A 27,881-nucleotide genomic window follows, 5' to 3' on the forward strand; every position below is an offset into this window, starting at 1 on the left:
ACCAGATGAGTCGCCCGCTGGCCTGTTCTAAAAATAGCTCAAATAGCAGCACTTACCAGTGAGCTGCCTCTATTTTTTAAATGGTATTTATTTACTAGCAAGCTGGTCTCGCTTTGCTCCACATTTTTAAGAGAAGACAAAACTAAGAGAGACAAAACTCAAATAGAATTTGAAAATCCAAGAAAATATTTTAAAGACTTGGTCTTCACTTGTTGAAATAAATTAATATTTTTTTTACTTTGCTTCTTATAACTTTCAGAAACACAATTTTAGAGAAAAATACAACCTTAAAAATGATTTTAGGATTTTTAAACACAAATACCTTTTTACCTTTTCAATTCCTTCCTTCTAACAAAGTGCAGATTGGATTTTAACACATTTAAAACATGTCATCAAAATTATAAAAGGAATCTTAATCAGAAAAAATGACTAATGTTCCATAAATTCTTTTTTAATTTTTTCAAAAAGATTCGAATGAGTTAGTTTTTCTCTTCATTTTTTTCGGTTGATATTTTGAGTTTTAAAGAGTCGAAATTGAAGATAAACTGTTTCAAAATGTTATTTTCATTTTTTTCGTGTTTTCTCCACTTTTAAACTGTTCAATTAAGTGTTTTTTTTTCATCATTTATTCTCTACAAAAAACTTCCGTAAAAGGGAAAAAGTTGTACGACAGAATTATAGACAGAAATACACATTTTTTATATATAAATAGATTTACTTATTAAAGGTAAATTGAGCAAATTGGCTATTTCTGGTAATTTATTGAAGTGTGTATCAAACTGGTGGCCCTTGGCATGAATCAGTAGTTCTTGCTTCCAAAAAGGTTGCTGACCCCTGCTTTAGGCGGCGGCCTTCACAAGAAAGCCTGCGTATCCATGGCGATATCACCTGATATTGTCTCATGGCGTCCTTGTCTCACCTTTTAAATTGTCGGAGGAAGATGCCGATGTTCATGCTCTTTTTGGAGTGCAGAATTGTCACCTGGAGACAAAACGTCGACACTTTTGGAGGAAGCAAAACACCAAAAAAAGCGGAGAGGAGTTGGTCACCTGAGGCTCCTGCGTGGCGACCTCCAGGCCGCCGTGCTCCTTGAGGCCCGTGAGCCTGGAGCGCTCCAACATGGCCCACTTGTCCACGCGGCTGAAGAGCTTGTCCATGCTGCTGATGTCCAGCACCAACTTCCTCTGGGGCAGCCTGGACGTCCACACGTTGGACTTGCCCAGCACACGCTGGCTGGGGATGGTGTCCCACTTCAGCTTCTTCATGGAGCGCCGCGTGGGGTCCTGGCACGAGGACATGGTCCCGGGGGCAGCGAGGAGACGGGGAGGAGGAGGAGGAGGAGGAGGAGGAGGAGGCAAGGATGCTCGGAGGAGGCCGTTTTCCCCAGAAGCAACCCCGGCACCCTCCATCTCATCCGAGGAGGACGAGGTCTCCCTCTCAGAGCTTCAGTAGAGCTAAAAAAAGTAGGAAAAATAACAACGTTTATTTATTAATTAATTCATAAACATCTCTCTTTATTTTTAATCCCACACCTTTTTAAGTCATAGTTGGACGAGCTCTGATCAAAACAAAGGCATGTTGACTAAAAAGGACGACAGCAATTAAATATAAACACCAGAAAATGTCCACAGAGACCAAACTCAATTATATTTCAATTGGTTTAGGAGGGCGGGACCTTTTATCCAATCACAGCAAAGAGGGCTAGAAGGGGGCGGGGCATCCAATCAGAGCAAACTGTCCTTTGGATCTAATTCTTAGTGGATTCATTGAAATCCATCCATCCATCCATTTTCTACCGCTTATTCCCTTTTGGGGTCGTGGGGGGTGATTCATTAAAATCAAAAAACTAATTTGCATTCATATATAGTAAGTAGGGTTGTGCTTTTGAGTCATTCCTGTGAGAATCCTGCGTGCAACTGAAGCATGAAGGAGTGGGACTATGCAGGACTCGCTGCTTTGCGCTCAGATAAGCAGCAGGTAGCATCCGTCAGCAGATAATACTGTATCATCTCTTTCTTTCTAGGACTTGCCAGGTCCTCAGTGCATTCTTCACGCTTTAAGTGGAAAATGAGGCAAAGTGTGTGTCATACTTACATATACATATATATATACACACATATATATATATACACACACATCTATATACATATATAATATATAATATATAATATATATATATATATATATATATATATATATATATATATATACATACACACAGAACATTCTCAGAAAATTTGCATATTGTGATAAAGTCCTTTATTTTCTGTACTGCAAGTAAAAACATGAAAATGTCATACATTCTGGATTCATTACACATCAACTGAAATATTGCAAGCCTTTTATTATTTTAATATTGCTGATTATGGCATACAGCTTAAGAAAACTCAAAAATACTATCTCAAAAAATGTGAATATTTCCTCAGACCAAGTAAAAAAAAAGATTTTTAACAGCAAAACAAAATCAAACATTTAAAAATGTCAATTAGTGCACTCAGTACTTGGTTGGGAATCCTTTTGCAGGGATTACTGCATCAATGTGGCGTGGCATGGAGGCAATCGGCCTGTGGCATTGCTGAGGTGTTATGGATGCCCAGGATGCTTCAATAGCCGCCTTTAGCTCATTTGCATTATTGGGCCTGGGTCTTTCAGCTTCTTCTTCACAATAACCCACAAATTCTCTATGGGGTTTAGGTACACAGCTGCATTGACTCTGGACTTGATGAAACACAGTGGACCAAAACCAGCAGCTGACATGGCTCCCCAAACCATTGCTGACTGAGGGAACTTCCGTTGTCTAGAGTTCAGGAGTGGCTTGACCATGGGAATACGGCTATTGAAGCTGTATCTGTTGAAAAGCTCTATGGAGATGATGATTTCATTTTCCAGCATGATCTGGCACCTGCCCACAGTGCCAAAAGCAGCAGTAACTGGTGTACTGACCATGGCATTACTGTCCTCCATTGGCCTGCCAACTCCCCTGACCTGAACCCTATAGAGAATGTGTGGGTTATTGTGAAGAAGAAGCTGAAAGACACCAGACCCAATAATGCAAATGAGCTAAAGGCCGCTATTGAAGCATCCTGGGCATCCATAACACCTCAGCAATGCCACAGGCCGATTGCCTCCATGCCACGCCACATTGATGCAGTAATCCCTGCAAAAGGATTCCCAACCAAGTACTGAGTGCATTAATTGACATTTTTAAATGTTTGATTTTGTTTTGCTGTTAAAAATCTTTTTTTTTACTTGGACTGAGGAAATATTCACATTTTTTGAGATAGTATTTTTGAGTTTTCTTAAGCTGTATGCCATAATCAGCAATATTAAAATAATAAAAGGCTTGCAATATTTCAGTTGATGTGTAATGAATCCAGAATGTATGACATTTTCATGTTTTTACTTGCAGTACAGAAAATAAAGGACTTTATCACAATATTCAAATTTTCTGAGACGGTCTTGTATATATATATATATATATATATATATATATATATATATATATATATATATATATATATATATATATATATATATATATATATGTGGGTGCCATGATTGGCCATAAAAACAGCTTCCCAAACAATGCTCAGTCTTTCACAAGAAAGGATGGGGCGAGGTACACCCCTTTGTCCACAACTGCGTGAGCAAATAGTCAAACAGTTTAAGAACAACCTTTCTCAAAGTGACATTGCAAGAAATTTAGGGATTTCAACATCTACGCTCCATAATATCATCAAAAGGTTCAGAGAATCTGGAGAAATCACTCCACGTAAGCGGCATGGCCGGAAACCAACATTGACCTTCGATCCCTCAGACGGCACCGTATCAAGAACCGACATCATTCTTTAAAGGATATCACCACATGGGCTCAGGAACACTTCGGAAAACCACTGTCACTAAATACAGTTTGTCGCTACATCTGTAAGAGCAAGTTAAAGCTCTATTATGCAAAGCGAAAGCCATTTATCAACAACATCCAGAAACGCCGCCGGCTTCTCTGGGCCCGAAATCATCTAAGATGGACTGATGCAAAGTGGAAAAGTGTTCTGTGTTCTGACGAGTCCACATTTCAAATTGTTTTTGGAAATATTCGACATTGTGTCATCCAGACCAAAGGGGAAGCGAACCATCCAGTGTTATTGACGCAAAGTGTAAAAGCCAGCATGTGTGATGGTACGGGGGTGCATTAGTGCCCAAGGCATGGGTAACTTACACATCTGTGAAGGCACCATTAATGCTGAAACGTCCATACAGGTTTTGGAGCAACATATGTTGTCATCCAAGCAACGTTATCATGGACGCCCCTGCTTATTTCAGCAAGACAATGCCAAGCCCCATTCAGCACGTGTTACAACAGCGTGGCTTCGTAAAAAAAAAAAAGAGTGCGGGTACTTTCCTGGCCCGCCTGCAGTCCAGACCTGTCTCCCATGGAAAATGTGTGGCGCATTATGAAGCGTAAAATAGGACAGCGGAGACCCCGGACTGTTGAAGGACTGAAGCTCTACATAAAACAAGAACGGGAAAGAATCCACTTTCAAAGCTTCAACAATTAGTTTCCTCAGTTCCCAAACGTTTATTGAGTGTTGTTAAAAGAAAAGGTGATGTAACACAGTGGTGAACATGCCCTTTCCCAACTACTTTGTCACGTGTTGCAGCCATGAAATTCTAAGTTAATTATTATTTGCAAAAAAAAAACAAAGTTTATGAGTTTGAACATGAAATATGTTGTCTTTGTAGCATATTCAACTGAATATGGCTTGAAAAGGATTTGCAAATCATTGTATTCTGTTTATATTTACATCTAACACCATTTCCCAACTCATATGGAAATGGGGTTTGTACAATATTAATATTAAATAAAACACATTGTTTTTAAATTGTATTAGTAATTTTATTAATAATTTCATTACAAATTATATTAATATTAATAACTGTATCGTTAATTTTTATTTTAAAGAAAATAAATGCATCATTGCAGATTAAGCGACTGTCATAATGACGTCACGTTGACCGCATCCCAAATGTTTATTTTCAGCACCATTTTGCAGATAAATTATCCCAAAAATGTGTAAAAAGGCTTTCTTCCCACTTTAGATGTGTCTCATCCCGACGGCAAGGCGGCGAACTCCATTAAGACAAGTTCGTCGCGATCGATTAACAAACTGTACGTGAACAATTAATGCGCCGCACAGGGCAAGTTACATCCACAAACACACATTCATTTCCGGTTTGGATAACAAAGTAAAAGCATGTTTGCAATACACCGGATCTGAAATCGCGAGTTCTCAACGTCCGACTAAATACAAAAAACAAACAGAACTTTCATCTACATTTCGCAACTCACCGTGAAGTTCCACAAATTGTACTCGTCGGGAATGAACGGCAGCAACTTTGTCGAGTTCTTTTGAAAAGGTTGAGCTCGGTTGTTGTCGTCAGGGAAGTTTTAAAAACCGCTTGTTTGTTGGAGGAGAGCACGCGCAGGTGGCGGGAACGTGTGCGTCACCAGGCGGAAGTCCCTTTTTTGCATGGGCGGGGCTTTCTTCCTATTGGTTAATAGAGATACTATTTCCGGTCAGTATAGTTCTTTATATGTTTATATTTTTCAAAAAGTTATTTTTTTGTGTCAAACAATATGTGAATGAGGATAATTAAAATATTACTTTATTACGTCAATTATTATGTAATTTTATTTAATGTCGTTGTAAATAGTTCTTATAGTGGAGCAACAATCCCAACAAAAAAAAATAAAACAAACCTTTACAGCACAATAAAGAGGCAATAAGAAAAACAGTTAATAATTTCTTCCAATTCTTACATATTAAAATGAGCTGGGTTGCGAGAGCGGTCGTGCCAGCAACTTGAGGGTTGCAGGTTCGATCCCCGCTTCTGCCATCCTAGTTACTGCCGTTGTGTCCTTGGGCAAGGCACTTCACCCACCTGCTCCCGGTGCCACCCACACTGCTTTAAATGTCGTTTAGATATTGGCTTTCACTATGTAAAAGCGCTTTGAGTCACTAGAGAAAAGCGCTATATAAATATAATTCACTTCACTAAAATCAGATTAATCACAGTTTCAGGTTAATACGGTTGCGCAAAATTTAAATTGACTTTAAAAAAAGAGGGCGGCATGGAACACCGAGGCTATTTTATTGTCTGAATGTTTGACAAAAGCAACATTTTTTATGTTTTACTTAAGTAGACATTTTTATTTTTACCAGTTTTATTTGAATTTTCGTCTGGGTGTTTTTTATTTGTCTAGTAAATCTACATGTACATGGATGCAGTATAAACGCAATACTTTTTTGTGATTAATCACGAGTTTGTTATTTTTGACGGGCCTTTTATCTGTGTTTGGATATAAAAAGCGTAAATAAAAGAAGAATAGGAATTAGAACACAACAAAAATGTCAACATAATCAAATAAAATACTTTTTAAAAAAGAAAATAAAAGTGAATACAAATGCTATGTTTTGTTTGTTTTTTCTGTATTTACAGTGCTTCACTTTTTATTGGACATGTAACCTTCCTCTGATTATAATATCAACACAAGTGTGGAAAACACTGCAACAATGTCAACAAAATAGTAAAATCCCATTGAACACATAAGAATAAGATCTTAAAAATAAGGAATATGTAGGAAATGCTTGATAAAGTGTAAAAAAGCAGTTCAACGTGGTATCAATAATTATTGATATTGACCGATATAATAATATTTAAATAATTACTAAATAACAAAAAATAATTTTCACAGTTAAATAAGAATAAGAGGGCAAATTCATGTTACACAGACAATATTTCCTGCCACTAAACCTGCAGAAAATACTTCTTCTCAGGTTTCTCTATGTTTACATTTTCACACTTTGCACTATTTTCTTACACTTAATGAAGCATTTCTTAAATATTTCTTACTTTTAAGATATTAATTGTGAAGTCTTCAATGTGATTTTACCATTTTGTTTACAGTGTTTTCCATGATTGTGTTGACATTTGCTTTCTGCCTTGACAGCTGAGGGATTAGAATCAGAGGAAGTTACATTTCAAATAAAAAATATATTATTCTCCTTATTTTCCATCCATCCATCCATTTTCTACCGCGTATTCCCTTTTCGGGGTCACGGGGGGCGCTGGCGCCTATCTCCGCTACAATCGGGCGGAAGGCGGTGTACACCCTGGACAAGTCGCCACCTCATCGCAGGGCCAACACAGATAGACAGACAACATTCACACACTAGGGACCATTTAGTGTTGCCAATCAACCTATCCCCAGGTGCATGTCTTTGGAGGTGGGAGGGGCCTATTCCCAGGTGCATGTCTTTGGAGGTGGGAGGGGCCTATCTCCAGGTGCATGTCTTTGAAGGTGGGAGGGGCCTATCCCCAGGTGCATGTCTTTGGAGGTGGGAGGGGCCTATCCCCAGGTGCATGTCTTTGGAGGTGGGAGGGGCCTATCCCCAGGTGCATGTCTTTGGAGGTGGGAGGGGCCTATCCCCAGGTGCATGTCTTTGGAGGTGGGAGGGGCCTATCCCCAGGTGCATGTCTTTGGAGGTGGGAGGGGCCTATCCCCAGGTGCATGTCTTTGGAGGTGGGAGGAGCCTATCCCCAGGTGCATGTCTTTGGAGGTGGGAGGGGCCTATCCCCAGGTGCATGTCTTTGGAAGTGGGAGGAAGCCGGAGTACCCGGAGGGAACCCACGCAGTCACGGGGAGAACATGCAAACTCCACACAGAAAGATCCCGAGCCTGGATTTGAACCCAGGATTGCAGGACCTTCGTATTGTGAGGCAGACGCACTAACCCCTCTGCCACCGTGAAGCCCTCCTTATTTTCCATAATATCAATAATTATTGAGATCGACCGATATAATAGTAAAAGAATTTCAATAATTACTGCATAACAGAAATTAATTTTCATAGTTAAATAAGAATAAGAGGGCAAATTCATGTTACACAGACGATATTTCCTGGCATTAAACATGCAGAAAATACTTCTTAGGTTTCTCTATGTTTACATTTTTACACTTTGCACTATTTTCTTACACTTTACGAAGAATTTCCTACATATCCCTTATTATTAAGTGTTTAATGTGATTTAAATATTTTGTTGACATTGTTGGAGTGTTTTCCACACTTGTTGACATTCCCTTTCTGCCTTGATAGATGAGGGATTATAATCAATCAATCAATCAATCAATGTTTACTTATATATCCCTAAATCACAAGTGTCTCAAAGGGCTGCACAAACCACCACGACATCCTGGGTAGGCCCACATAAGGGCAAGGAAAACTCACACCCAGTGGGACATCGGTGACAATGATGGTTACATTTACAATAAAATTGATTGATTGACTGATTGATTATTAGTAGATTGCACAGTACAGTACATATTATTAGTAGATTGCACAGTACAGTACATATTATTAGTAGATAGCACAGTACAGTACATATTATTAGTAGATAGCACAGTACAGTACATATTATTAGTAGATTGCACAGTACAGTACATATTATTAGTAGATTGCACAGTACAGTACATATTATTAGTAGATTGCACAGTACAGTACATATTATTAGTAGATTGCACAGTACAGTACATATTATTATTAGATTGCACAGTACAGTACATATTATTAGTAGATAGTACAGTACAGTACATATTATTAGTAGATAGTACAGTACAGTACATATTATTAGTAGATTGCACAGTACAGTACATATTATTAGTAGATTGCACAGTACAGTACATATTATTAGTAGATTGCACAGTACAGTACATATTATTAGTAGATTGCACAGTACAGTACATATTATTAGTAGATTGCACAGTACAGTACATATTCTGTACAATTGACCACTAAATGGTAACACCCCAATAAGTTTTTCAACTTGTTTAAGTCGGGTCCACGTTAATCAATTCATGGTAGAATTGGTAGAAATATAAAATATTTTATCCTCCTTATTTTCCATAGGTCATAAAATATATCAATACATATTTTGGTATCGATCGATATAATAATAACTGCATAACAGAAATTCCTTTTCATAGTTAAATAAGAATAAGAGGGCAAATTCATGTTACACAGCCCTTATTTCCTGCCACTAAACCTGCAGAAAATACTTCTTATATATTTCTATGTTTATTTTCACACTTTGCACTATTTTCTTACACTTTATGAGTTATTTCTTACATATTCCTTATTTTTAAGATCATATTGTTAAGTATTGAATGTGATTTTACTATTTTGTTGACATTGTTTGAGTGTACTTCATGCCTGTTTCCTTTCTGCCTTGATAGCTGAAGGCATTATGATCAGAGTAAGGTTACATTTCAAACAAATATATAAAATATTTTATACTCCTTATTTTCTATATGTCATAAAAACAACTAATAATTGATACCGACCAATATAATACAATTTTAATAATTAATGCATAACAAAAATTATGTCGTTTTTGCACTATTTTCTTACACTTTATGAATAATTTCTTACATATCCCTTATTTCTAAGATCTTATTAAGTCTTCAATGTGGTTTTATTATTTTGTTGGAGTGTTTTCCACGCTTGTGTTGACATTTCCTTTCTGCCTTGACAGCTGAGGGATTATAATCACAGGAAATTACATTTCAAATAAAAACATTTTATTCTACTTATTTTCCATAAGTCATAAAAAATATAAATAATTATTTATATTGACTGATATAATAACACACTTTAAATAACTACTGCATAACAAAAATGTATTTTCATAGTTGAATAAGAGGGCAAATACATGTTACACAGACGTTATTTCCTGCCACTAAACCTGCAGAAAATACTTCTCAGGTTTCTTTGTTTACATTTTTACACTTTGCACTATTTTATTACACTTTATGAAGCATTTCCTATTGTTGAGTGTTCAATGTGATTTGACTATTTAGTTGATATTGTTGGAGTGTTTTCCACGCTTGTGTTGACATTTCCTTTCTGCCTTGACAGCTGAGGGATTCTAATCAGAGATGTTGTGGCCATTTGTATTGATGTGATGAAGGAGGTCTGAGAGATGAAGACCAGTCACATTTGTATTGATGTGATGAAGGAGGTCTGAGAGATGAAGACCAGTCACATTTATTGTTGTGATGAAGGAGGTCTGAGAGATGAAGACCAGTCACATTTATTGATGTGATGAAGGAGGTCTGAGAGATGAAGACCAGTCACATTTATTGTTGTGATGAAGGAGGTCTGAGAGATGAAGACCAGTCACATTTATTGCTGTGTGGAGGAGGTCACACTTTCACTTCAACTCTTCTGTCAGCCTGCCAAAAAGCACCTTTGACGTCACCTTTGTCTCCGAATAGAAAAAAAACACGCTGGTCATCACACGTACTTGACTTTCTAGAAGATTGGAATCGCTGTGAGTTAGTTTGTGAGGCAAAGCTGGAAGAAAAGAATGCAGCCTGGTGGTGGAAAACACAGAAATATGTTGTGGAGATAAGTTCAGTTCCTGCTCTTTTAACAGCATTTCACAATTACTGGTGCACAAAAAAACAACAATTCTAATTCATCCCGATTGATAATTTTCAAGGATCAATGACATTTTTAAAAATGTCTTTTTAGGCCATCTCCTTGAAACTGCTTTTGAAAACGTTTCATTATAATTATCATACCAAACAATACATTGTGAAAATCTGTTTGAACCGAAATCGCCTCCCACCCAACAAACAATGCACCGATTTTTTAATCGATTTAAAAAGGGGGTGGGGGGAACCTGGATGATAATAATAGACTGTGATGGTTCTACCGAGACAGACAAACTAAATATTGACTCATTAGTGTTCAGCTAATATAAATATTACAGCGTTATCAAATCATAAGATAAAGTGGTTTCAAGTCACTTTGCCAAAGGTTTGCTAGTCATGTCTCCTGCTCAGTCAACAAAAGAATTGTTCACGTACATTGACTTGAAATGTCTTGACATTCCTCTGCGGCGCCTAGTTGATTGGAGCGCCACCAGGTGGTAGCATCAGCAGGAGTCCAGGAAACATGACAAACAGCAACGTAGTGTTAGAGAAACTGGACCCTGGCTTTGCTTGCGTCTCCGTCCGCCAGCGGGTGACCAGAGCGAGGAAGAGGAGGAGGAGGAGGAGGAGGAGCATCCAGCTCCCGTCTCACTGCTCCTCCAGCCAGGACGGCTTGTCGGCCCCCGGGGGCTTCAGCTTGATGCTGAACTGCTTGAGCGTCTGCTCCAGCTGCTGCTGGTTGCCGGCAAAGTAGGCGGAGATGGCGTTGTGGAAGAGCAGGAGCTGCTTGTGCATCACCTTCACCTGGGCGCAGAGACGGAGGCAGGTAAGCATGGCGGAAATGATCTGTTCCAGGGTCAAACCGCGGTAATCACAAACCCTCGGGTAAACACTGAAGTAGTGATCGACCCATTTGTTTTTTTCAAAGCCGATGCCAATGACCGACATTTGGAGGCAATATTAATTTGCAGTAAAAGTTCTAATATATATATATATATATATATATATATATATATATATATATATATATATATATATATATATATATATATATATACACAAGACCGTCTCAGAAAATTTGCATATTGTGATAAAGTCCTTTATTTTCTGTAATGCAAGTAAAAACATGAAAATGTCATACATTCTGGATTCATTACACATCAACTGAAATATTGCAAGCCTTTTATTATTTTAATATTGCTGATTATGGCATACAGCTTAAGAAAACTCAAGAATCCTATCTTAAAAAATGTGAATATTTCCTCACACCAAGTAAAAAAAAAGATTTATAACAGCAAAACAAAATCAAACATTTAAAAATGTGAATTAATGCACTCAGTACTTGGTTGGGAATCCTTTTGCAGGGATTACTGCATCAATGTGGCGTGGCATGGAGGCAATCGGCCTGTGGCATTGCTGAGGTGTTATGGATGCCCAGGATGCTTCAATAGCCGCCTTTAGCTCATTTGCATTATTGGGTCTGGTGTCTTTCAGCTTCTTCTTCACAATAACCCACACATTCTCTATGGGGTTTAGGTCAGGGGAGTTTGCAGGCCAATGGAGGACAGTAATGCCATGGTCAGTACACCAGTTACTGCTGCTTTTGGCACTGTGGGCAGGTGCCAGATCATGCTGGAAAAGGAAATCATCATCTCCATAGAGCTTTACAACTCTTGTTACACAGCTGCATTGACTCTGGACTTGATGAAACACAGTGGACCAAAACCAGCAGCTGACATGGCTCCCCAAACCATTGCTGACTGTGGGAACACACTGGATTTCAAGCAACTTGGATTTTGCGCCTCTCCAGCCTTCCTCCAGACTAGAGCACCTTGACTTCAAAATGAAATACAAAATTTGCTTTCGTCTGAAAACGGGACTCTGGACCACTCTGCAACTGTCTGTCAGTCAGACGCTTCTTGCGTTGTCTAGAGTTCAGGAGTGGCTTGACCATGGGAATACGGCTATTGTAGCTTTATCTGTTGAAAAGCTCTATGGAGATGCACCAGTGTGCTGTGTACGGTACACTGGTGCAGGACAATGGAGGACAGTAATGCCATGGTCAGTACAACATACTGGCATTACATTACTGCCATGGCATTACTGTCCTCTATTGGCCTGCCAACTCCCCTGACCTGAACCCCATAGAGAATTTGTGGGTTATTATGAAGAAGAAGCTGAAAGACACCAGGCCCAATAATGCAAATGAGCTAAAGGCGGCTATTGAAGCATCCTGGGCATCCATAACACCTCAGCAATGCCACAGGCCGATTGCCTCCATGCCACGCCACATTGATGCAGTAATCCCTGCAAAAGGATTCCCAACCAAGTACTGAGTGCATTAATTCACATTTTTAAATGTTTGATTTTGTTTTACTGTTATGTAAATCTTCTTTTTTTGCTTGGTCTGAGGAATTATTCTAATTTTTTGACTATTGTTGTTTTTTTATAAATGTCTAATGATAATGTCAATGAGGGATTTTTAATCACTGCTATGCTGAAATGATAACTAATATTGATACTGTTGTTGATAATATTCACTACTTTTGTTTTGTTCTGTGTGGTGTTTGTGTCTCCTCTCAATTGTTCTGTTTATTGCAGTTCTGAGTGTTGCTGGCTCAGCTTTGCTTTTGGAATTGGATTGCATTGTTATGGTATTGTTGTGTAGTGCTTTGTTGGATTGATTAAAAAAATGAAAATAAAATAAATAATAATAATAATAATAATAAAATAAAACGATTTTTTAAAAATGACAATCGTTCCCGAATCGCACAACGTATTCGAATCGATTTTTTTCCCCACACTCCTAATATACAGTCAAGAAAGTAAGTATTTGAACACCCTGCTATTTTGCAAGTTCTCCCACTTGGAAATCCTGGAAGGGTGTGAAATGTTGACAGTAGGTGCATGTCCACTGTAGGAGAGATAACCTAAAAAGAAAAATCCAAAAATCTCAATCTATGATATTTTAACAATTTATTTTTGTGATAAAGCTGAAAATATGTATTTGAACACCAACATTAATATTTGGTAGAGTAGCCATTGTTTGCAATTACAGAGGTCAAAGGTTTCCTGTAGTTCTTCAGCAGGTTTGCACAGACTGCAGGAGGGATTTTGTCCCACTCCTCCACACAGATCTTCTCTAGATCACTCAGCTTTCTGGGCTGTCGCTGACCAACACAGACTTTCAGCTCCCTCCAAAGATGTTCAATTGGATTTAGGTCTGGAGACTGGCTAGGCCACTCCGGAACCTTGATATGGTTCTTACGAAGCCCCTTCTTGGTTTTCCTGGCTGCGTGCTTTGAGTCATTGTCATGTTGGAAGATCCAGCCACGACTCATCTTCAATGAAGGAGGTTTTTGGCCAAAATCTCACAATGCATGGCTGCAGTCATCCTCTCCTTAATACAGTACAGTCGTCCTGTCCCATGAGCAGAAAACCACCCCCAAAGCATGATGCTACCACCCCCATACTTCACAGTAGTTATGGTGTTCTTGGGATGGTACGCATCATTCTTTTTCCCCCAAACACGCATAGTGGAATTATGACCCAAAAGGGCAATTTTGGTCTCATCTGTCCACAAAACCTTCTCCCATGACTCTTCTGGATCATCCAAATTGTCATTGGCCAACTTAAGACGGGCCTTAACATGTTCTGGTTTAAGCAGGGGAACCTTCCGTGCCATGCATGATTTCAAACCATGATGTCTTAGTGTATTACCAACAGTGACCATGGAAACAGTGGTCCCAGCTCTTTTCAGGTCATTGACCAAGTTCTGCCGTGTAGTCCTGGGCTGATTCCTCACCTTTCTTGGCATCATTGAGACCCCACCAGGTGATATCTTGAATGGGGCTCCACTCCCATTGAGATTGACCGTCATGTTTAGCTTCTTCCATTTTCTAATGATTGCTCCAACAGTGGACCTTTTTTCACCAAGCTGCTTGACAATTTCTCCAGAGCCCTTACCATCCTTGTGGAGTTGTACCATTTTGTGTCTGCTGTCTTTGGACAGCTCTTTGCTCTTAGAATGTTTGGGTCTTACTGATTGTATGGGGTGGACAGGTGTCTTTATGCAGCTAACCACCTCACACAGGTGCATCTGATTCAGGATGATACAGTGGAGTGGAGGAGGACTTTTATAGGCGGACTAACAGGTCTTTGAGGGTGAGAATTCTAGCTGATAGACAGGTGTTCAAATACTTATTTTCAGCTGTATCACACAAATAAATTGTTAAAAAATCATAGATTGTGATTTCTGGATGTATCTCTCATACAGTGGACATGCACCTACCGGGAACATTTCACACCCCTCCATGATTTCTAAGTGGGAGAACTTGCAAAATAGCAGGGTGTTCAAATACTTATTTTTATTCACTGTATATAATGTGTATATACTGTGTGTATATATATATATGTGTGTATGTGTGTACATATTATAATGGATATATATAATTAATATAATGGATACTGCAATGAGGTGGGGACTTGTCCAGGGTGTACGCCGCCTTCCGCCCGAATGCAGTTTCTTGTGCTGTTTAATAGATGTCATCAGTGTTTGAACCTGACAGACGCACCTTGTTCTCCTCCAGGAACTTGAGTTTGATGGTGACGTCCGAGCGGAGTCGTTCGTACTTGTCCTTCTGGACTTGGCAGTGCTGCTGCGCCGCATCTATTCGGGCCACACCCGCCGCGTCCCTGGGGCCCAGGCTCAGCTCCTCCAGGTCCGACCGGTAGGCGTCGTACTCCAACCTGTGGAGGGGGGGAGGCAGCCATGTTGTCATTTTGCTGTCACGTTGGGAGCTGCGAGACACGCCCGTGGCTACATTTGGGAATTTGATCTGGAAGACCCCTGCCCCTCATTACCAGATCTTTTAAACTTTATGTGAAACCATTTTTATAATTTTTGAAATAAAAATAAAAAATCTCACTACATAAAAGTTAGTCCTCAATTACAGAATGATTATCAGGCTAAATATGACAGATAATTGGTCAATTAAAAAGGTAAAGTCCTTGTGATGCAGCAAAACAAACAGGACTAACTTGTACAACATGTGATGTACAGAATGTCCAGGTAACAATATCACACATGACATCAACAAACATCTTTGACAATCAAAGCAGGATCGTAACAATCCACATTTTGTGTTATCAATGCATAAAAAATGGTATCTAAACATGGAAAAGTAGCTCCTCCTCTGAAAGCAAGTGCTCCTACAGCAGGAATACAAATGCTGTATTGATGCAAAGTACAACATCTGGCAAGATACCAGCTCATTTTCAACATTCTCATTGTAACTGTGTTAATGTCCTTTGTGTGTTGAGCTGTTTAAAAAAAAAAACACAGTGTTTAAAAAATGTTTAATTGAAGTAAAGTAATAGTCCAGTCATGATAATAAAAACTTGAAAATTATCTTAGTATCTTATCTTAATATTTCCATGTACAACTTTCTCCGACGCTGCCACAGAAAAACGTGTTTTATGCCACTCCTTCTTTGTCCCATTTTGTCCACTAAACGTTTTATACAGTGCTTTCGGTGAGTACTTGAACTCGCCGTATTTGTGCGTACTGTCACGCAACAGTTTGTTTCCATGTACAACTTTCTCCGACGCTGCCACAGAAAGACGTGTTTTATGCCACTCTCTTGTCTCATTTTGTCCACCAAACGTTTTATACTGTGCTTTTGGCGAGTCCTTGAACTCACCGTACTGTCACGCAACAGTTTACACGTACAATTATCTCCGACGCTGCCACAGAACGACGTGTTTTATGCCACCCCTTCTTTGTCTCATTTTGTCCACTAAACGTTTTATACTGTGCTTTCGGCGAGTCCTTGAACTAACCGTATTTGTGCGTACTGTCACGCAACAGTTTACGTGTACAACTATCTCCGAGGCCGCCACAAAAAGACGTGTTTTATGCCACTCCTTTGTCTCATTTTGTCCACCAAACGTTTTATACTATGCTTTTGACGAGTCCTTGAACTCACCGTACTGTTACGCAACAGTTTACACGTACAACTATCGCCGACGCTGCCACAGAAAGACGGGTTTTATGCCACGCCTTCTTTGTCTCATTTTGTCAACCAAACGTTTTATACTGTGCGTGGATGCACAAAGGTGAGCTTTGTTGACGTTATTGACTTGTGTGGAGTGCTAATTAGGCATATTTGGTCAGTGCATGACTGCAAGCTAATCCAAGCTAACATGCTATTTAGGCTAACTGTATGTACATATTGCATCATTAGGTCTCATTTATAGGTATATTTAATTTCCTTTATTATGTCCTCTGTGTATTTGATATGTGCATGTCTCATGACACATTATAGTTGCTTGTGTGCCATCTTGTTCCAGACCACAGCAAACATTAGCCAGCTTGCAAAGATTATAATAAATCAGTCAGAAGAAGACAGCCTGCCATTTCCTTTAACTTGGAGACAAAACATCTGTAAAGTTAGCCATTCTGAGCCAGTCATTTCCAGGACTTACTGTATCTCACCCTCTGACAAGACTCCGTTGTATTAATGTTGCAAAAATGTGTAGAATATAACATTCCAACGTTTGCATCAGCCTGCGACAACAGTCATTTTGATAGTAGGCTAATATTGCTAATAGAGACACTTACATCATGTCTTATATAAGTGTTATAATGAAGACAAGACTTTCAAAGTATTTTTTATACTAGACTAATACAACTAATAGAGACACTTATATAATGTGTTGTCTTCATTATAACACTTAAGACTTTTAAAGTCATTTTGATAGTAGGTTAATATAACTAATATAGACACATCATGCATTGTCTTTATTATAACACTTAAGACTTTTAATGTCATTTTGATAGTAGGCTAATATAACTAATATTGACACATTACTTCATTATAACACTTATATAAGACTTTTAAACTAATTTTAATACATAAATAAGACTTTAAAAGTCATTTTGAAAGTAGGCTAATATAACTAATATAGACACATCATTACTTCATTATAACACTTATACAAGAGTTTTAAACTAATTTTAATACTTAAGACTTTAAAAAGTCCTTTTGATAGTAGGCTAATGTAATCAATATAGACATTTACATCAACACTTATACAAGACTTTTAAACAAATTTTAATACATAAATAAGACTTTAAAAGTCATTTTGATAGTAGCCTAATATAGACATATCATTACAACACTTATATAAGACTCTTAAAGTCATTTTGATAGTACGCTAATACAACTAATATAGACACCTACATCATTACTTCATTATAATACTTATATAAGACTTTTAAAGTCATTTTGATAGAAGGCTAATATAGACACTTAGATACCCAAAGATTCACACCTCTAGAGTACGTGCACTTCTTCACCCCCCCAGATTGTAATCTGCATATAGGGGAGGGCGACCCTGGAAAAGTGCTTACCTGGCGTTTTCGTACATCTTGATGGTCATGAGGGTGTCCTCCATGGTCTTGTTGACCAGCGTGTTAATGCTGGAAACAAAGAAGTTGATGGCGCCCAGGAGAGTCTCACCGTTCTTGCAAAGGAGCTTCTGGGTCTCCGCGTTGTAGCCAAACTCATCCTGCAAAGAAGGTGGTGGGGACGTTAGATCGAGGGTGTCCAAAGCGCGGCCCGCAGATCATTTTTTGAATGGCACATTCTACAAAAACTATTAAAAAAAAAGACATGCAAAAATGGAAATAATAGAGCAATCAGGTAAAAATGTAACAATAGAAAGTTGCAATGTTGACTAATAAAACAAAGTTGTTGATGAAGTTTTTTTCTCTAAACCTGTCATTGCTGAACAAATAATGACTCCAAATCAATGTTAATATGAATTATTGACCTATTCAAAGCGCCAATTACTTCACATCAAAAATTCCACTTTAAAATAGTTTTTGCCGTATAAAAACAAAATGTTTTTTGAAAAAGGGCATAAAACAATTAAAAAAAAAAAAAACTTCAAATCGACGTATAGATCTGAAGTTGATCTAGAGACTGAAGCATTGGAAGAAGAAAAAAAAATTGTATGACATAATACTTTAATGAGTGGGACCCTCTTGAATCCCCAATGATTTTTGTGAGACTTAAAAATTAACCTGTCATTGCTCAAAAAATAACATTGAGTTAAAAACAATGCTTTAATTAATCATTGATGTATTTAAGGCTTCAATTACTACAAATATACCACTTTGAAAATCTTTTTGGGGAAAATATTGCATATTTTGTGTGATTGTCATAAAAAACAGGGTTTTGATAAAAACGGCATAAATATAAAAATAAAAAAAAGTAAAAGACAGACAGTGCAGACATAAAGAGATAAAATTATAAAAATAAAATATAAAAATACTACTTGATTTTCGGCCACATGGATTGATGGATGTTTATATGTGTGTGTATGTATATATATATATATATATATATATATATACATATACATACACATACACACACACAAACATATGCACATACATATATACACACATGTATATACATATACACAAACGTATGTATATATATATATATATATATATATATATATATATATATGTATATACATACATACACACACACACACACACACACACACACACGTATACAAAAATGATCGGTCTAGGGCACACTTAATAAAAATAAAAAATTATACCTTTTCTGCGAATGATTATGAGTTAACTATGAACGAAAATGTGATTAATTGATGTATATTTTTGCAGAATTGGTTTGAAAATGAAAAATATATCAAAATAGCCTCAAATACTTGAATTTTTCAGTGTGCGGGCCTAAGTGTAAAAAAGTTTGGACCCCCCTCTGTTGCGTGCTTGTCATCCTCACCCGCAGCTCAGGAGACTTCTGGCTGAGGTCGGCGAAGGTGTCTCCCAGGGCGTGCTGCGTCTGCACCATGTTGTAGAAGTGATTGGTCAGCGCTCGGGACAGTCGCAGCACGTTCTCGTATTTGCGCTTGGTGTCTCTCAGCAGCTCGATCTGGGCTTCCAGCTCCAGGTCCACCGTCCGCGACCCGCGGCCAAAACGCTCCGAGATCATCTGCTTGGTGCACTAAGACGCCGAGAAGAAAGCGCTGGCGGTTTGTCGTCTCTCACACTGCATGGAGCGTAGCTCCACAGCCTGTGAGGACATTTACCTTGTAGGTGTTGAGACCCCACTTCTTCACCGTTTCCAGCTTCTCCACCGCCACGCCTCGGCCTGCATCTTCCGCGGTCATGGAGGAGCTGCTGCTGCTGTGATGCATGCTGGGACCTGAGGTGGACGCAGAGAGGAGGTGAGCAGGCAAACATTCTCAGGAGCAACACCCAGTAGAGAATATCCACAGTGGGAAAGAAGACCTCACCAGTCTTGGCCAAAAGATAGAGAAGAACTGCCAAACATGTAGAAGTAGGGGTGTAACGGTACGTGTATTTGTATTGAACCGTTTCAGTACGGGGATTTCGGTTCGGTGCGGAGGTGTACCGAACGAGTTTCCACACGAACATATGAAGTAGCCGCCTATGCTTAAGTCTTAACAAGCTGCTCTGCTTTCTGCGTCTGTCTCCTACAAGGCACCCAGCATTGTCCCACCCACACAACCATCTGATTGGTTACAATCATAACGGTAACAGCCAATCAGCAGTGCGTATTCAGAGGGGTACCAACCAATCAGCAGTGCGTATTCAGAGGGGTAACAACCAATCAGCAGTGCGTATTCAGAGGGGTACCAACCAATCAGCAGTGCGTATTCAGAGGGGTAACAACCAATCAGCAGTGCGTATTCAGAGCGCATGTAGTCAGCGCTTCAGCGTCGAGCAGATAAGTGCTTAGCAGGTGAGCATGAGGCAGCGTACTCTCCCCAAATGATAATAAACACCTCCCGGTCTAACACTAGTATCATCACTATGAGCCCGTTGACGTTCTAGAAACAAATTGCAGCTCAGCTCACTCGCAGTCCTGGCTTGAGGTGAAGGCTAATTAGCTTTTAGCAAAACGTTAGCTCATTTTGCGGTGTGTGTGTGTTATGGACAGTGTTGATTGCGCTGTGTTGAAGCAGCAAAAAAGGACACTATGTTAAATGAAGAGTTTTTGTCTCTGATAGTGTGTATAATAATGGAAGTGCATCATTAAGCCTACATGAACTCCATGGTGTTCAGGGATGAATCGTCTCTCCTATTGCTATTGTACTATTTTTTCAGCTAAAATTACATTAATCATTAGTAATGTAGCAGCCTAGTTTTTGGATGGCAGGGTCCCTGCTATCACATGTTCACAAAAATATAACATTTACATAATAAAAATCAACTACAGGCTTTCCCAAATGCTGTAAAAAATTGAGCATGATGAGTTGACTTGAAACTGTATAATGTTGCACTTTTTATATGTAGAAGAAAAGTTTATTTAATCTGAGCAACAACTTGAGCCAGTTTAATGTTGATTAACGTGGGCAGAATTATTATAGTGTTCCCAATGTTAAAAAGATAAAGCCATTGTTTACAAATTTGGTAAATAACCCCAAAAAAATATATATTTTGTTTTCTTACTGTATCGAAAATGAACCAATCCGTGACCTCTAAACCGAGGTACGTACCGAACCGAAATGTTTGTGTACCGTTACACCCCTATGTAGAAGTAGAAGAAACCAGACATTGACCAGTATCTTTTTTTTAAGGCTGATAGTCGCAGTCAAGGAGGCCATGACCGATATTTGGAGCTGTAAAACGTTATGATTATTTTTTGTCCGTTAACATCTGGACAAGACTTTATAAGTTGTTTTTTTAACATTATTTTTGAGGAAAGGTGGGACCAATAGTGACATAATGTTTAATGTTTTGTTTAATCGAGCAGCAAAATTCTTTATTACGCATGTCTAGGACAGGGGTCGACAACCCAAAATGTTGAAAGAGCCTTATTGGACCAAAAATATAAAAACAAATCCGTCTGGAGCCGCAAATAATTAAAAGCCATATTACATACAGATAGTGTGTCATGAGATATAAATTGAATTAGAAGGACTTAAAGGAAACTAAATGAGCTCAAATATATCTACAAATGAGGCATAATGATGCAATATGTACATACAGCCAGCCTAAATAGCATGTTAGCATCGATTAGCTTGCAGTGACCAAATATGTCTGATTAGCCCTCCACATAAGTCAATAACATCAACAAAACTCACCTTTGTGCATTCATGCACAACGTTAAAAGTTTGGTGGACAAAACACGTCTCAGAAAGTCGAAGAAATTTGTACATGTAAACAAACTACGGTGAGTTCAAGGACCGCCAAAATTAGTGGAACAAAACGGCGCTCGCCGAATACTCGAATCAGTGAAGCATGTTTAATATAAACAGTGAGCTTTATAGCAATTAGGGAGGTTTGTGTCTTGTTTTTTCTCCTACAGAAACCATATTAAAACAAAAAATATGTCTTTCCCCCCTTTTTGAAAAAAGCTATAGAAACAATAGGCGGCGCTAAAGAGCATGCTAGGAGGAGCATCAACATTTTATTCAAAATATAGAAAATCTCCTGGGAAAATTGGTAAAAATACGTAATATAATAACATCAGAATAACTCATCTACCCCATTTTATAATATATTTATTAATACATTGCAAAGTAACCTTGAAATATTGTGAACATTTGATTAAAACCAACTCTGGGCACCTTCACGTAGATTAGAGTTGAGACATTTTTCAAGAGGGCTTACATCATTTCTTCCTGGATGTTACAGAAAGTATGAGAATGTTCCAGCTGCTGCCTGCTCCTTCTTTACTTGTATAATCATCTCATATTTGTTTGGCAAAGATATCTTTTCATCCATCTGGGTCGCGTTAATTGATTGAATCCCTGAATCACTTGAGCAGGAAGACGTCGGGAAGGAAGGAAAAAAACTGGATTTACCGGCCAAAAAAAGAAGAAGCAGGCTTTGACAGGTAAGCAGAGAAGACGAATTGTAGGCGACCAGCTTTGCAGAAGTGAGAGAAAAGGAAGCATACTTTTTAAATACTGGTATCATATGAGTATATGTTGTATCTGCTGATGTAGTTATAAAAATAAATGAAAAAGTCAGAAATACCAGATATCGGCGCCAACAATCGGTCGATCTCTGGAAGAAGCCCCACAATCAAAAGCAAAGATGTAGAGGAAAAAGAGGAGTTGGGAGTTTGAAGAGCGTGTTCCCAAAAAGACAGGTCTCGATTCATTTCTGGAGACGTTTTTTTGGGGGGAAAGAGTCTCTCCACGGGTGCTATTAGGAAAGGAAGGAGCCACCTAGTCCTGTGACGAGGATCCGTTTGTTAAAGTGGGCGTTGTAGCACACAGCCGGGCCTGGGGGACAGAGCCAGTTGCACAAACGTTACAAGCGCCCACACACAGCCAGCTAAAGGTTCGTCCGCTCCGAATGAGAGCGCTCGTTAGGAGGAAGGAGAAGTTTCAATGATTTATTTGACAAGACATTTTCCAAATGGACTATCGGGTGATGAGGAGCTGCTGTAAATTCTGGAATACTACATTTCCCCTACATTTTAAACCCTGCGACTTATAAAGCGGTTCGGCTAATTTATGGGTTTCCCCCCCCACTAATGCCCATAATGTTTTGTGTTCAATGCCGCCACCCTTTGGACGAGTTTGCTCACTGCAGGTATTGCGGGTTAAAAAAGGACTTCCTGTTTAGATGAGTCCATAGCGGTTTTGCTCGAAAGAATTCTTCGTACATCACTCTAGGCAACATTAATATGTTTTACAATGCAACTAAAACAATTCTTACTGTGTGATGTCTGTAGGAGTGTTTTCATGCATAATTGTACATCCCTTTGTAATGTAATGGAGCTAGCCTTGTTAGCATTAGCTAATATGGTACTATGGTCTGTGTTAGTATTATTCTTTTTGTATTGTTTCAGTTTCACAAACTCCTCAGTAAATTCACCGAAACGTCACTGTGGAGTTATTGAGTTAGCTGAGCTGATTGGAGAGCGAGCTTCCGCAGGTAGTAGGTCCATGACGATGACTTCCGTTTTGTTTGATCCACCGTTTTACTGCCGTGTTACAGACACCTTTTGGAAACAATTAAGCCAGTGTTTTTCAACCTTTTCTGAGCCAACGCACATTCTTTTCCATTGAAAAAATCTTGAGGCACGCCACCAGAAGAAAACATAAAAAAATGAAGCCCAGCAGCCGATATTGACGGTAAAAAGTTGTTCTCACAATTGTTGGATATGAATTCAAACCATAACCAAGCATGCATCAATATAGCTCTTGTCTCAAAGTAGGTGTACTGTCACCACCTGTCACATCACGCTGTGACTTATTTGGACTTTTTTGCTGTTTTCCTGTGTGTAGTGTTTTAGTTCTTGTCTTGCGCTCCTATTTTGTTGTTGATTGTCATGTCATTTACGGATGTACTTTGTGGACGCCGTCTGCTGTTCCACATGCTGTAAGTCTTTGTTGTCGTCCAGCATTCAGTTTTAGCTTCGTTCTGCATAGCCATCTCTAAGCTTCAATGTCTTTTCTTAGCGGCACTTGCCTTTTGTTTATTTTTGGTTTAACCATTAGATACCTTTTTACCTGATACCTCTTTTCTCTCTGGCACTCACCGAGGGTGGACGCTCCTCTTTACTCTCCCTTTCCTCTCCTGCTTGCTTCTTTGTTTTGTCTCGTCTTAACTTTCTTGTTGCCTCTTTTTTGCACTGCTCTCCAAATTTAAACATTGGAACTATTTAACTGGCCTCAACAAAATTGACAAGATCTTGGGTTTGGGGGAACCTGCTGTCGTGACGGAGCGGTTGTTGCTGGACACACCACAGACTCTTGGGAGAAGAAGGAGGGCCGCGTGCCTGGCGACACTTTTCTGTCGACGACGTGAAGATATCCACCTATTCGGAATTATGACAACAGGACATCTGCTGATTGGAGTAAGCGTTGCTCTGGTTTGTCGACAAATTGGAAGATGCTGGCAGTCTTGAAAGTACCCCAAAGCTGCCAAAAATGATTGGAGGAAGCGGGAAGAACTGTGGATTACATCCATCGGTCTACCCCGCAGTTTTTGAGGACCAGTCATAGACAATTTTAGAGTGAAAAGCAAATTTTTATTTTCACTCGCATACAAATCATTTTAACTTGGATTGTTTCCCTGGCTTCGAGACTGTCCCGAAGGACACTGCAGCGAAGACACAACAAACTCCCTTTTTTGTCTCTCATGGACACACACCTGTTGTTGTGAACTCTGGACTAGTGACGGCAAATACATCAAGGCCGCGGAACAGAGACACACTATGGGCTTATGTACACACACACACATCCACAAAAAAACATACGCCACACATACACCCTGGCTGTCCCCCTAATCCAACGCCCTCGACCCAAATCCCGTACGGGTGATGAATGGATGGTCAGCGCCTGAGAGCTGCGACCCACCACCATGACCTTGAACTACCTTCCCTCTGTTGCTAGATATCTGGAGATGTATGTTGTAATATGTATATGTGCTTTGCTATGGAGGTTTTTTCTCACTCCGAACTGGGCCCCCTTAGGAGCCCAGTCTGGATTGTATTTTTTACTCATCCTTCCCCAGCGTTGACCTTTTTCCCATCTTTTACGGGGCGCCTTATGGCGACCCATCAGCGTTCTTGTTCTGTAACCCTGTACACTGTTTGTCTAATCTTGAACCGGTTTGTGCTGAAAACAACGTTTTGTTGTACTTGTTGCAATGACAATAAAGACCCACCTACCTACCTGCACTCTGCCTCCCGCTGTCGTCTGCAGATTGGGATCACGACAAACCATGTTGCTGACATCTACAAAGCAATGAGTTACCTACTGATATGGAAGAGTATAACTAGTTGGGCCTCAGTGTTGCGGCATTAAGAATGCCACAACATAAATGTTCCTTTTTATCAGGATTTTAATGATTGATTTGAATGTTTCTACACCAAAGTTTGTGTGTTTACTTCAGGGTACTAAATATAGGGCAGGCCGTTCAGGCAGTAGACTAATTAGGCCACCTCTTTGTTGTAGCAATATGCTCTGGACATATTCATATTTTAAGAAATGTAACTTTTTAGTTACATTTCAATAGTTCCTCACTCAATTTTAAGAGTTTACTTTATGATTTTAAATACAAGGCAACCCCTTTTAGCAGTGATCCGGCCTGTGTTGTAGCATAATGCTCTGCACATAGTCATATTCAAAGAAATGTTGTGACTTTTTAGTTTGATTTCAATAGTTCCACAATAAATATGAACAGTTTATGATTCTAATTATAAGGCAGCCCGTTTAAGCAGTAATCTAGTCAGGCCGGTGTTGCAGCATTATGCTCTGGACATGTTCATATTTTAAGAAATGTCTAAATAATTGTATAGAAGTTATCACACAACTTTGGGTTACATTGAATTCAGCTCGTCCTGCGAGAAGACAAAGGCTGTTTTTCATCTTATATCAAGCAAAAAGGCTTGTAAAACTCCATTGTGTGCGATGGGATGCGACAAGGAGTGGTCGGTTTCTTTGATCTATTGTCAGCCACAGGAAGATTTTGTCATGACCCAAGATCTTCAAAGCGGAGAGGAAGCAGGACCTGACACCGCTCTGAGCATCTTTTCTTTGAACAGTTTATAACAGAGTGCAAAAGCTATTTATGACCCCCTCCCCTTTGGAGCAGCTGCGTAATGTAATGTAACCAGAAAAGGCCCAAATAAAAGTGGAGGCATGTAACTCCCTCGTCAGAGCGGTGTGGTCCCGCTGTGCGAGGGTGCAGGCACACAGGCACTCTCCTCATGAGCTACATTGAATCCGGTCTCTGTTTTTGATTTCCTTTGCCTCTTGTCTTGTCTAATAAATGTCATCGGTGTTTGAACCTGACAAGAAATGTGACTTTTTAGTTTGATTTCAACATGAAAAATTAACCGTTTATGATTGTAATTATAAGGCCTAAGCGTTTAAACTGCAAACTAGTCGGGCCTTTGTGTGGTAACTATATGCCTTGGAGCATGTTTACACTTAAGGAACTGTGTTACTTTTGAGTTTGCTTCCTTACTATTTACATATCGGACAGCTCATTTATGCAGCAAACTAACTAAACTGTCTTTGCCTACATTCCACAAGGTCTCCAAAAACCAAGAGACAAATCTGGTACCTTTGATGGAGCCGGTGGGGATGATTCCCTCTGTTGTGCCTCCGTAGCCCCCGGACACGATGCTGGTCTCGTTGAGGTTTGGACCCGACACCATCACCTGCTGCAGGTCCTGCCAAGGCCACAAGGGGTGAGAGTGAGGGCAAGTGCGTGTTTTTAGAACGTCTACGCATCTCCTTTCACATCTTCAACTCTCCCTCTCTTCGGGCGATGGAGATGTGGAGGCGTTTCTCACCGCAGGGGAGGTCACGTGACCACTTGATGCTATCGCTACAGGAAGTGTGGCAGAGACGTGGAGTCTGAAAATGTGATAAGGACAGCATAGAGGAGGGGTGTCCAAAGTGTGGCCATTTGCGACCCGCAACTAATTTTCAAAAGGCTCATTATTAAAATTGCATTAAAAAAAAAGTGTATAAAAGAGCAAAAGGGAGAAATGTAATAAGAAAAAGTTGCAATGTTGACACTAATAAAACATAGCTGCCATGCAGGCGTTTTTTTGGTCTTTAAAACTGTCTCTGCTGAAAAAATAATAATGTATCAAAATCAGTGTTATGAATGCTTGACATGTTCAAGGTTCCAATTACTTCACATCAAAAATTCCACTTTAAAATATCTTATATTTTGTAGTTCCAGTTGTTTTTGCCAAAAAGGGCATGAAACATAAACACGTAAAAATAATTAAAACATTTAATCGGATAGATCTAAAATATATCCAGAAACTTAAGCATTGAAAGTTAAAAACAAAAACATTCATGTACTTTTATGACTTTTTCAGATCCCCAAGAATTTGTGTGTGATTGTTAAAATAATAACGAATTAAAATCAATGTTATGAATTATTGACCCACTTTTAAAATCTTTTGGAGGGAAATATTGCATTTTTTTATTTATTTTTTGCCAAAAAGGGTATAAATATTAAAAAAATATATATATACATTTATTTTTACATCAACAGATAGACATGAAATGAAAAAAAATAAATAAAAATTTAATATTGAAAAACATTATTTATAAATATATATATATATATATATATATATATATATATATATATATATATATATATATATATATATATATATATATATATATATATATATATAAATAATTGTAATGAAAGAGCAAACGGGTAAAATGTAACGAAATATAATACATGGATGGATAAATATAAAATATTTAAACATTAATTTTAACTTTACATCAACAGATAGAACTAAAGGAAAAAAAAATATATATATATATATAACAAAAAAGTATAATAAAAGAGCAAAACGGTGAAATATAACGAGAAAA

General features: G+C 38.8%; 2 protein-coding genes and 1 long non-coding RNA gene across 6 annotated transcripts in view; 1 reads left to right on the forward strand and 2 right to left on the reverse strand.

Moving 5' to 3' along the window:
• The window catches only part of LOC133550483 (FH2 domain-containing protein 1-like), a 51,366-nt gene extending 45,819 nt beyond the window's left edge, over positions 1-5,547 (reverse strand). The window contains exons 1-3 of the mRNA XM_061896463.1: positions 5,348-5,547; positions 1,050-1,454; positions 920-981 (exon numbers count right to left, since the gene is read on the reverse strand). Of these exons, the coding sequence (XP_061752447.1) occupies positions 920-981; positions 1,050-1,409 (422 nt within the window). The 5' untranslated portion in view covers positions 1,410-1,454; positions 5,348-5,547. The remainder of the gene's footprint in view (positions 1-919; positions 982-1,049; positions 1,455-5,347) is intronic.
• Positions 5,548-9,879: 4,332 nt separating this feature from the next.
• LOC133552048 (uncharacterized) lies at positions 9,880-10,726 on the forward strand. The gene is made up of 2 exons (XR_009806606.1): positions 9,880-10,027; positions 10,076-10,726. It is a non-coding gene; the product is annotated as an uncharacterized LOC133552048 (long non-coding RNA).
• Positions 10,178-27,881, reverse strand: part of arfip2b (ADP-ribosylation factor interacting protein 2b) — a 30,441-nt gene continuing 12,737 nt past the window's right edge. For 2 of the 4 annotated variants that reach the window (XM_061899351.1, XM_061899353.1), the window contains 7 exons: positions 26,593-26,701; positions 22,737-22,793; positions 19,623-19,738; positions 19,316-19,537; positions 17,908-18,065; positions 15,068-15,242; positions 10,178-11,297 (listed from right to left, as the gene is read on the reverse strand). In XM_061899351.1, the coding sequence (XP_061755335.1) occupies positions 11,142-11,297; positions 15,068-15,242; positions 17,908-18,065; positions 19,316-19,537; positions 19,623-19,738; positions 22,737-22,793; positions 26,593-26,701 (993 nt within the window). In that variant the 3' untranslated portion in view covers positions 10,178-11,141. The remainder of the gene's footprint in view (positions 11,298-15,067; positions 15,243-17,907; positions 18,066-19,315; positions 19,538-19,622; positions 19,739-22,736; positions 22,794-26,592; positions 26,702-27,881) is intronic. The other 2 variants (XM_061899354.1, XM_061899352.1) reach the window with 1 other exon arrangement.

This window comes from Nerophis ophidion, linkage group LG04, assembly GCF_033978795.1.
Source record: "Nerophis ophidion isolate RoL-2023_Sa linkage group LG04, RoL_Noph_v1.0, whole genome shotgun sequence".
Lineage (NCBI taxonomy): Eukaryota > Metazoa > Chordata > Actinopteri > Syngnathiformes > Syngnathidae > Nerophis > Nerophis ophidion.